At 32.2% G+C, this 11,786-nt stretch overlaps 1 protein-coding gene across 2 annotated transcripts; it reads left to right on the top strand.

Annotated features, from left to right (window-relative positions):
• The first annotated feature begins 215 nt into the window (after positions 1-215).
• LOC120252878 (EVI5-like protein) lies at positions 216-10,829 on the top strand. 2 transcript variants are annotated; one of them, XM_039261085.1, is made up of 9 exons: positions 216-334; positions 592-809; positions 1,416-1,611; positions 3,037-3,207; positions 3,329-3,445; positions 4,622-4,819; positions 7,002-7,061; positions 7,140-7,238; positions 10,448-10,829. In XM_039261085.1, the coding sequence occupies exons 2-9, from the start codon at positions 661-663 to the stop codon at positions 10,574-10,576; spliced, it is 1,119 nt and encodes a 372-aa protein (XP_039117019.1). In that variant the 5' UTR covers positions 216-334; positions 592-660; the 3' UTR covers positions 10,577-10,829. The 2 variants fall into 2 exon arrangements, with proteins under 2 accessions (XP_039117019.1, XP_039117012.1); XM_039261078.1 differs by having other exon boundaries at positions 588-809.
• Positions 10,830-11,786: the final 957 nt, after the last annotated feature.

The raw sequence follows: 11,786 nt of genomic DNA, 5'->3' as shown, positions 1-11,786 counted from the left end.
CAATAAAAAAAAGTATTTCTAGTATTTTATCATGTTGGTGACAGGAAGGAATCCTGACAGAATGGAATATCTACAACATGAAAGGGTATAATCACAATAAATTAACATGTCAGGGATTACCATGCAAAAACACCCAATTATATTATTATTATTATTATTATTATTATTTAGTAATACAAATAATTTCCTTAAAGCATATAATGGTCAAAACACTACCCAGGCTAGCATCCCCCCCTATCTCCCACTATCACGAGACCGTTGCCGGCTGGTCGATTATCCGCCCTAGAAGATCCCAATCCCTAAAAGCACTCGCTTTCTGAATCGCTGTGAGATGGTAATATTTCTTCAAATTAATCGAATTTGAATTCATATTCCTGCAAAAATCCCATTTCTCAGTTGTTTCCTTGTTGAATTCGAGGTGTTATTGATCCTTTGCCACATAATTTTTCACAGTAGGTTTTTTTTTATAGTTTTTTTGGGCTTTAATTCTGATTTTTTGAGTTTTTTTTTGGTGTATTCTATTGATTTGATTCTGAGTTAGAGCTTTCAAATACATTGGTTGTGATTTCGATGGTCATTAATGGCAGATAGTTAGGAAGATGAGTTGAGTTGCCATCCATTTGGGTTCTTTTTGAGCAATGAGTTGTGGGAGGAATTTTAATGGATATAAGGAAAGCAAGTGATGAATTTGAGCCAGATCCAAATGCTCCACCCCCACCTAGATTGGTAGACAGATTTGGCTTTGTGAAGCAAGATCAGACTAATTCTCCTGAAGGCTTTAAGAGCAGGCCTGCAAATGAACATGAGAGGTATTGGTTGCATTTTCAGATCTGGTTTTTTGTATTATTGTTGTTATTTATTGTTTTTGTTGAAATAAATTAGAGGTTAATAGCAAGCCTTGGTTTTTTTCTTTTAACCATTGATTTTCATTGTTTAAGAGCATATGATGTGTTTAATGATATTTGTAACCATTCACACTTTGTTGTGTATATAGTTACCTCTTATACTCCTCCGTTTGAGTATAAATTTTCTGCTGTATTTGCTTATTGCTTGTGATTTATCTTTCTTCACCATGAACATGTCCTTTTCTTAAAGATTTAGATACCGATATTCATTACTCAGAAAGTGATAATTGTTCATATGAAAGGTCTTAGTTCTGATGGAAATTCTCATGTGAAAGAAAGATGCCATCCCTAGTTTGAAGAATAATTTTGAATATCATGATTGATGGAAAATTGTTCTTCATGTATCTTTTTTGCTTTAAGTAGTTGTATTTCTTTTATGGTGTTGCTGTCTAACTTTTGGGATAGAATCTGGTTGTTGGTGTAACTTACTTGTCTGGGACACTGTTATGCAAATCTGGTTGTGTTCTTGCCGCTGTTCCTTTTTCAAACTAAGGTAGTGATTTCTTTTAGGGAGGAAAGGAGGGTAAAAAAATGGAGGAAAATGATTGGTGTTGGTGGGAGCGATTGGAAGCATTACGTTAGAAGGAAGCCTCATGTTGTCAAGAGGCGTATACGGAAAGGAATTCCTGATTGCTTGAGAGGCCTTGTGTGGCAGCTGATTTCTGGAAGTCGAGATCTGTTGCTAATGAATCCTGAGGTTTATGAGGTATTTCCTTTTGTTTTTTGTTTTTTTTCTTTTTTGTGAAATAGGTGCAGGTTTAGCACTCCTTTAGTCTTTATGACATAAAAATATAAAATGCTATATTGATTTTCTATTTACAGATTAAATCATAGATAATATTTGTACTATTATTGATTTCCATTACATGTGCATTTAACACTCTTTATGTAAGTCTAGCTTTGACATGCATAAAATGTTTGTGATTGAAGTTGTTTTATTTAATTTGAAAACAGAATTTAGCATGCTTGAAGAGGAGGGAAAAAAATTACTGGAAAGGAGGCCAACGATTTGAAAAGAAATGTAGCAATTATCAAAAATGCAAGCATCATTTAAATCAATACTATAACACTAGTGAATGTTGAGGAAAATGTCTAGTTATGAAGATGGTTTGACTTCCAAAATTTGCCTTCAAATTGACTGAGGAATGCTTTGTGGTCCTGCTATGTCTGCAAAGATCTTGCATGCTTCCAATACAGATTTACTAATACTGATAGGCATTTGTTAAAATTTGATTTGCATCACCACTCCTAAATATGCCAAAGCCATCCATGTTGACCTTTGCCTATTGATACGTAGAAATTATTGTAGTGCATTAGGATGTCAACAGCTAAACTTAAGTTGCCTATTTTAGTAGTTGTAGAATTACGGGAAAGAGTTGGGGGTTGGACCTTTTTATTAAGACTTTGGAAATCTTCTTATTATTCATAAAATGGTAAAGTTTGCGCCAATTTGCTAGTTATAATTATTGAACTGATGCCTTTTATTCTTACATATATAAATATAAACAATTTCTCCTTTTCACTTTCAACCAATATGACATATATAAGGCATGCAAGCTAGTTGATATTTGAGGTGCATTTTGAGGGACCTGATGAATGAAAAGGTGTGTTTTCAAAAATCATTTGCTATAGGTTGAAATTTTAACAAACTGGTAGGATCTAAACACACACGTTAATTAAGAAATAGATTTAAAAATCTTTACCAAAAAACAAGAAAATGCACTATTGTAATTGTACAGAATAATCGAGTTGAGGGTATAAGATAGTATATAAGAGTATGGAGAGCAATTCAGTTCTTTCTTTCTTTTTTTATATATATAAACCATGAGAAACTTCCCAAGAATGGTTAGTTTTATAAGAATTGGTGCAAGGAAGGAAAAAGCACTGCAAACATATAACGATGCATGTACTTCGGAGGATATACCTTTTCTTGTAGTGGCAGGTTTTTTACCTTAAGCCCAATAAATTGGATTGGACATGTCCATTGAAATTCATTTTGACTTTGATTTTGCTTATGCACACATGTTTCTTCTTTTGCATCTTTCTCTTTTACCATCTACCCTTGATCTTGCTTAACTTTCCACTTAGTTTGGTTGAATTCTCATAGAGTCTCATTATCATTTACTTGCAGCAACTTGTGTTATATGAGACATCTGCATCAGAATTGGACATAATTCGAGACATATCCCGAACATTCCCTTCACATGTTTTCTTTCAGCAGAGACATGGACCAGGTCAAAGGTCACTTTATAATGTTCTGAAGGCATACTCTGTATATGACAGGGATGTTGGTTATGTTCAGGTTGAATCAGCCCCTGATGAATTCTCTAGTCTTCTCAATTTGCTTTTGACAAGCAACCACTTCAGTGCAGTGATTATTAATTTATTATATGTATCATTTGTTTCGCCTTTGTGAGCTGCAGGGCATGGGCTTTATTGCTGGCCTCTTGCTTCTTTATATGAGTGAAGAAGATGCATTCTGGTTATTGGTTGCTTTACTGAAGGGTGCTGTTCATGCACCAATGGAAGGGTTATACCAGGTATTGCTAATCATTTAGATGTAATTTTGTACTTCTTTGCATGCTTTATTATTAGTTGTAATATTTATCTATGGTGTAATAGATGTGATATACTTTGTATTCGTAAAGTTTTGAGTCAGTGGGCTAATTTTAATGTTGGTAAACTAAAACCCATGTGAAGGTTATTAATTCTTTTGGATGACCATTCCACATATGGATTTGGTTGTTAGAGAAAACTAGGCAATCCCTGTAAATAAAAGGACTATCCTTATTGACTTATGATATATAGAATGGCTACTCAATCTTTATCCTCACCTCTTCTTGAAGTTGATTTTTTGAAAAGCTATGGGATGTTGCATTCTCACATTGTGTTTTAATTATCCTAGTATGTAATCTGATGGTTTACTTCTAGTGTTCCTATCATATAGTTTCATCTTTAGATTTCTTTTAAACATCCTATTTCATCGTGAATATTTGCTAGGATCATGGTCTTGCTTCCTGTTTATGTTTCAAGTTTTACTTGAGTTAATTTAAGTATATTTGAAACTTCCTCTTACCAGTTATCACTCGAGTGCAGTTGGTTCTTTTAATATAGAAAAATAAGTTAATAAAAGTTTTTCTTCTTTTTCCAGCACGAATTGATTGCCAATGTTGTGTGTGTGTGTGTGTTGGTTGGGGGGCAATGTCAATAATACTCAGTTTCAATGATGATTGACATTCTTAATTTTTGAAAAATTTTTAATTCCATCTTGATTTCACAGTATGCTGGTTCCTTTCTCTACATGAGGGAGGAGACAGTATGGTTATTATGGGTGTAATTTGGGTACCTCAGTCCTCTTTATCTGAGAGTTAGTTTAGGTGCCATTTTATCATTTCATGGGATTACCATTTTTCCAAGCGTATGTTATGGATTATGAAAGAAATAAAATATCATAGTTTTTAAATTATAGAAACTTTCTTATTCTTTGTTCCAAGTTCATATTTGGAATTATATTCTGAATATTGCATCCTTTATTTTATAAAAATTGAAAGACTCTTGAATTATTTTATCTGATTATTGAAAACAAAATCACCTTGTCGAATAAAAATCATTAGTTTTTGAAGCCAATATAGTAGTATATATTCTAGTTAGTTTCCTTTCATTTGATATATTAATTGAAAATTTATGTTTCTTTCTTATGCATGTTTGTGGGGCAGGCAGGTCTTCCACTTGTACAGCAATACCTGTTTCAATTTGAACAATTGGTGAAAGAATATATGCCCAAGTTAGGGGAGCATTTTTCTCAAGAGATGATCAACCCAAGCATGTATGCAAGCCAATGGTTTATAACTGTTTTCTCTTACTCATTTCCTTTCCCTTTGGCTCTTCGAATATGGGATGTTTTTCTCTACGAGGTTAGTGGTCACATCTTTTCCTTTAATTTTCAGGTAAATAGATATTTCACTCATACCAACTTTACATGGCTAGCATAGTTAGAGATATCTAATGCAGGCTTTTTGGGCTTAAATTGAGAAAATATAAATTTACACTTGATACTGTAACTGCATATGTGAAAACTCTCAAGGGTTATGCCTAAAATGACCATCAAAAGCAACAAGTGTAAGTTGTTAAATAAGATATTTCCCATGTATGAGCTCTTTATTCTTATTTTTTTCCTTGGCAAACCACTGAGGCATTACTCTTGTATGCACTTTATGAATTTCAACTTGCATTTTAATAATGAATTGTTTCTATGATTCAATTGTTTTTCTAACTTCCCTATAGTACTAATTTTTTATATTGAACCTTAAATTAACATTAATAATTTACTTTTGAGTATCATGTTATTTCTACTACAACAATAGAGATTCCTTTTTCAATATGTGCAATTCCATCTGACTTTGGGCATATTTTGTGCTTAGGACTGAGCTTCCTCTATATGACCAACATCAAATGTGTATAATCTTGGTCTATAATATATTCAGGGTCCGTTTGATTTGTTAAGGAGAACAGCACAATCAGTACAGTACAAGCAGTTAGAGTACAACACAAGTGCTTGTGTTGTTCTATGTTTGATTTTCATCAAACAGTACAAAAATTTGTGCTGATTAATGTTTGATTTGCATAAGTATGGAACACAAAATAATAAATTGCAATAATACCTTTTTACTATTCTATATTTGTTTTATAATAAAAAATATACAATAGTATTTTACAAAAATCTTATCAAATTTTACGTGCCTAACAACATAACAACAAATTAAAAAATCAATATAATTTTAAAAATATTTAATTCAAAACAAACAAACTTTCATTAATATCTTAATCCTAAAAAACAAATAAATTGATAGATAAATAAATAGATAAATAAATAAATAAATAAATCATGTTATCACTTTTGTAATGAGTAGTGTAAATTTTAATTTTAAATAGGGGCAATTTTGTCATTAGTTGTCCTGTACTTCGCCGAAATTTTTGTACCGTGGTTTTGGCAGTTTAAAAAAAATTAAGAAGTTGTGCTGTACCGATTGGGTAGTTTGTGCTGTACTTCGGCCCTATTTGTAAATCAAACACATAACAATAGAAGTTGCCTTGTCCTGTTCTTTGAAATCGCGCCTATCAAACGGGCCCTCAATCTTTTCAAGTTGTCTAGTTTGATAGGAATATTTGCTTTCATAATAATATGTTTTGGGTTTGCCTTTGTGGGGTTCACCTCATATATATGGTTGAATGTGCCCTATATGAGTGTGTGTGTGTGTTTTTGTGATAAAAGTGAATAAACCATGATTTCATTAAGATAGTTGGTTAATACATAGATATGGTACAAAAGTTAGAACTTAGAAGGGAAAAAAAGAAAGATGGGCCAATGGGGTGGCCAGCTATATAAGTAGGCCTAAGTGTGGTCTTGGGTCTTTTATGACATCTCCTTGCTGTGTGGATGCAAGGGTTCCTCTGTGGTGAAGGCTAAGCTTCTCTTGATGAGGAAGTCTGAGGTTGCTAGCTTGGTCAGCTTGGTGATGTTAGCCACATAAAGTGGATTGCATATTTGCAACAGTTGATTTTTCCTAAAATAGTTCTTTCATCATGATTAAAAGAGATAGTTGTAGACATTAGCATTATTCTGGTTGAGAATTGATTTCTAATGAGGCTTACAAACATTTTTTCCCCAATATTATACTTTGTATTTCTTTTGCTTGAAGGCATGAAAATGTTGGCACGCATTTGTCAGAGAATAGAAAACCTAGGAAGCACGAGGTGGATATATTTGGACTCTGCTTGTTATTGCTTATATCAAATATAAAAAAGGAATTGGCATTCAACCCTCAAAACAGCACTGATTAGTCAAATATTTGAGAATCAAAACCTATTGCCTGGGAAAATTTATGGAATAAATTCCATTTATATAAAACTAAACTAATATTAGCCCATGAAATTTACTGAGTTGCTGTTAGTGTGTCTTATTCTGCTTAATGAATTATTAACTATATCTTGAGTAGAGTTTCAACTAGGCTAGAGGCTAATAAACTTTAAATTTGACATTTAATGTCTTTATATATATATATGTATACTTTAACTGAACTTTACTAGTTCTTGTAGGGTGTTAAGATTGTCTTCCAAATTGGGCTTGCGTTAATCAGGTTCTGCCATGATGACTTGGTGAGTAGTGAATTCCAAAATTTGCCATTTACCTTTTGTTCGAAGAGATTAATGGTCAGCAACTTTCCCTCTTATCAGATAAAATTGCCTTTTGAGAAACTTATACATGCTCTGAAGAATTTTCCTGAAGAGGCAATGAATCCAGATACTTTATTACCTCTGGCTTTCTCAATCAAGGTTATTCTCTGCTTTATATGCTCTCATATCCGTAACAAATATTTTACCCTTTTTTTTTGTGATAGCGGTAAATATATGTTTAACATTCAATTTGATCTCCTTGTTTTGTTGGATGAAGAAATTTAGTCTTCATATTGCACATAGGGTTTACATATAAAAATAGTTTAGACTTGACTATTTCTGTATTTGAATGCACAATTGAAGGCAATCTTTGTTTGGTACAACCTATGTATTATTTAGGTTACAATCAGTGCTACTTTTTCTTAGTCATTTTAACTGGTAATAGATTTAACAAGCTTTCCTATTGATCCTAAATGAGTTGGAATGCATAAAGCTTAGAACTGGGATAATGTACATTTACACTTTCGGTTATTTATTTTCTTGCAATTCAAGTGCCTCTACTTTTTTGTTTTATTTTAATTAATGTAGCATTCCCATATGGTCATCATAACTTAGAAGCCATTTGCAATACCTCAGAACTATCATCTAGATTGAGCCAAATTGTTGCGCCATGTCAACGTTAGACATTAGATTGGTTTGTTTATTTTAGAGAAAATTGTTTATATCATCCCTCTAACTTTCCTCACTTGATCAAAAAATCCTTGGACTATTTCATATCCTCAAAAAGTCCTTCCTTTTTTTAGACATCCTTTGACAACTTACTTTTCAGTATTTTTGTTAAAAAGGCCTTTCAGCGATTTGAAACGGAAACACAAAATAATAAACAATAAACTGAGATATTAAATATCAAAAACAAATATTAAATAGAAACGTTATATATTAAATAAAAATTGATGTAGGTACACATAAACACACAATGTTAAATAAAAAATATACTTAATAAACGGGAAGTACATTTCTTAAGCTTGGCAAAATTGGATTTTTAAATAAAATAAAGTGATACAAGAATTGAGAAATAAGTAAACCGAGAAAAGAGGGACTTCAAAGAAAATTGAAATGTCAGAGGGACTGCAGTGGAAATTTGAAAAATTACAAGGACTAATAAACAATTTCCCCTTTTCTTTTTATTATTATTTTTAAAAAAAGGTGGGCAATAACAAAAGAAGAGATCATGCTAGATTAAACATCTGAATGGATGGAATTAATAAGAATAATAAAGAATTCATGCTAGATGTTTCTCTTAATTCTTTCTTAATTAAATTTTATTCATGTTGAAAACTCTCCAATTTCCAAAATCAAAAGAGCCCCGGTTTGAGAAGAACCCTTGGAGCAACTTCTGTAAATAACAAACTCTAGAAGAACTCACTATCTCCATAAAATATTTATTGCAGCTGTCTCCATAGAAGGATACTAGTTCAAAGAATAGCCTAATAATTTTTTTCGTGTAAGATGAAAATCTTGCGCCCTTTTTTTTTTACACCAATAGGCCTTACAATAAGCCCTATCTTTACCATAATAGTCATAGGTTTAACAATTTAATGTTTAGGTTAAACTTTTGGATTGTGGTAGCTAGAAATTTGGTGAAAAATAGAATTTGTGGCCAGAAATAGAAACCTGAAATGCAGCTATGGTTTCTTGAAATCAGTTTTCTCAATTAATTGAATTTCTGTAGTTAATCATCATATTAAATTTAAAATTTGTGATAGTCACCAAAAAATATTACTATATGTGTGTGCATTTACTCGTGGATGTCTTTGTCTGCCCATATCTTAATTTCAAGATTTTGCCATGTCCAAGGACCATGTTTTTCGTTTAAGTGGCATCTTTGTTTCTGTCAAACAAATTGCTTCCTTCAAGAATGCCTTGCACTTCTTTTGGTTCCTAATTATATGCTGCTTTTCAGTGTCCACTACCATCTGGTTTTTATTTTTTCTGAGCTGCTCCAAGTTCATGAACACAGTATGTTGCTTTTAGACTTTCTCATTGCACCAGTGATATTGTTTTCTGCTTTCTGATCATTGAGTTATCTGACTATGCTGGTAAACCATTCTGTCTCTCGTCCAAATAAGACCCATCAAGCAACTGTCTCTCTTTTGCATTTCTACATGTAGATGTTAATATTTTATGGTAAACTATAAAATAACTTAAAGTTTTAACTCTGTCAACTTTAGAAGCCAAACTGATTTTTTAACCTATTATGGTGGCTTTATGCATATACTCCAACTGAATATGGCAGTTTCTTTTTCTTTTTCTCTTTCTCTTCTTGTTTTCCCCCATTGTTCACCCATCCTTTTTTTATTTGTACCCATGCCTCAGATTCATCAGTAATGTCTGAATTGTCAAATGCTGATTTCACAACCACCAAGGAAAACACTATGTATTGCGTTTTGGTCACTTTATACCTCCTTTCTTTGTGGACGACTTCATCTCTTCCCAATGCTCAAAATTCTTTCCTTAATGGACTAATCCAACAGTATAATCACAATATTATAGTTTTGAATAAATTATATTAAAGCTAATAATAACACTTGCAAGGTTGAAATTCAGGTGTAAAACAAGGAACACACATGGTATTCCATTAGATAGAAGTGCCAGCTTCTTTCATGTCAGACCAATTTTAGAACTGGTGTTTTTGGTCTTGCATAAATAACCCAAATAAATTGGGTGGATAGTATGAAATAGAAAGACAGACACTCTAACTTAATTTGTCATGTTCCTATTTGCTTAGGCTTATTTTTCACAGCTGACACTACATAAATTTGATGATCTTTTGCAGGACATTTCCGACACATTAGGTATTTTCTAGTGTTCATATGTCAACATTTGGATTTCTGTTACACTTGCTTGAATGAGAAAGAAAATACATTGTTAAAATCTATTGTGATTTAATAAACTTGATGATTGTTTAAGATATTTTTATTCTTATCTTTTAAGAACCATTTTTAACATCTACAAGCTGAACGTAAACCATTTCCTGGAGGTGCTGGCTGTTTAGTACTACAGATTGAAACAATCCCTGCGATCTTCATAATGTTTTGCCCAAATAGGGTTTCCATTTCATAATACTTTCATGAGTAGAAGCTGATCAACATATTACCCAACCCAAAAGTCTCAATTCTTTTTGAATGGAAGTGAATTGAAACCGTGTCATCTTCATTTTTATCCACATTTTCTTCTGATAGCAATTGTCAAACGTCATTCTTTTCAGTAGTCAGTACAAAATCTTGTATTATGCCTTGAAGAAAAGTCCTCTGCATAAATTCATATGACTGAGAATTTATTTATTTATTTATTCTTTCTTTAAACAGGTATCGAAGCGCTTGGATGAGCTCGAAGAAGAATATCAGAAAAAAAATGAAGGTCCTTTGCAGAAATCGGGGCCTTCACATAAGCGGATGATGTCTTTGAGGCTTAAACAATTTAGTAGCAAGTCTTGAATGTGAGAACTCTAGGCTTAATCTGTCAATAGCCAGGAATCCAATCTTTTACATTGTTTATTCATTGGTGAAGTAGTTTTCCCCTTCTTGGTTTATTCTTTTATATGTGTCAATTGTTAAATCAGACCTGTTAGGTTGAGTTTGGAGATAAGATTTAATTCAAGAAGAGGTTTGCAGTACTTAACCACATTTTACAAGTGCTTTGCCTTTGAGGTTTGTGTAATTATTGTTTTTTATTCTGTTTTCCTTTGCCTTTTGTGAGAGTACCATTTAATTCACTTTCCAGTAACTCTGTTTTTGTATATAATGTCACATTGTAATATTCAATATATTTGAATTGGATAAATATTTTTAATGACTAACTAAATGGTGGCTGAAATCATAACTAATCAACCCCAAATTAATGTACAACAATGTTAGATTTAAAACATATTTATATGGGATTTATTTTACCATATATATTGTGGGCTTCTTTATTCTTACCCAGTTATTTGATTAGGGTCGACTGGTTAAAAATGACGGATTACAAATCAAATTTTAATATTTTGGAGACTTCAAGGGATTGTGGGTTCATGATTTCCATTAAGGCAAGCTCCTAATGTTAATTACCCTGGATATTGTCACAGGATCCTCTGATTAAGAAATAAGTGTGATCAAAGAAATAAGATGTGATAATCAATTTTATTTATTTCAATAAATATGAATTCATAAATTCCATTGAGAGTACAAGAGGTTTGAAATTTGATCTTCTTCATGCAACAGTGATTGTAGCGTTTTATCTCCTTCGGACTATTTCGCCGAAAAGTGCTCTTTGACTCCTGTTGACATATGGTATTCGTCAACGGTTGAAATATGCATCTTCAACATGATTTAGAAAACTTGTGAATGTGTGTTTTGGATATTTAAATTTGCATCTTGGACTTTGATTTGACCTTTCATAAACTTAGGCTTTCATGTTTGTGAAGTTTATTTTTTTTATTTTTTTATTTTTTATTTTTTGCAACTTGTGAACTTTTCAACCTCTTAACATTTGAAGTTGTTGAGCTTGAAATTTGCATATTGGATTTGATTGGAACTTGATTTGACTTTTCATAAGCTTTGGCTTTCATGCTTATGAAGTTTTTTTACAATTTGTGAACTCTTCAACGCTTTATCCTTGAGATTGTTGAGCTCATTTGTTGATTTGTTTGAAACTTGAGTCTTGGATATT

The sequence above is a fragment of the Dioscorea cayenensis genome, chromosome 3, assembly GCF_009730915.1.
Source record: "Dioscorea cayenensis subsp. rotundata cultivar TDr96_F1 chromosome 3, TDr96_F1_v2_PseudoChromosome.rev07_lg8_w22 25.fasta, whole genome shotgun sequence".
Classification (NCBI taxonomy): Eukaryota; Viridiplantae; Streptophyta; class Magnoliopsida; order Dioscoreales; family Dioscoreaceae; genus Dioscorea; species Dioscorea cayenensis.
This window is presented reverse-complemented; position numbering and strand designations above follow the sequence as displayed.

Excerpts from the sequence above, each read along its gene's own strand:
- LOC120252878 (XM_039261085.1), top strand. The coding sequence starts at position 661 with ATGGATATAAGGAAAGCAAGTGATGAATTTGAGCCAGATCCAAATGCT. Across the intron at positions 1,612-3,036 it reads TGAATCCTGAGGTTTATGAG|CAACTTGTGTTATATGAGAC; the intron begins GTATTTCCTTTT and ends ATTTACTTGCAG. Across the intron at positions 7,239-10,447 it reads CTCTGGCTTTCTCAATCAAG|GTATCGAAGCGCTTGGATGA; the intron begins GTTATTCTCTGC and ends TTCTTTAAACAG.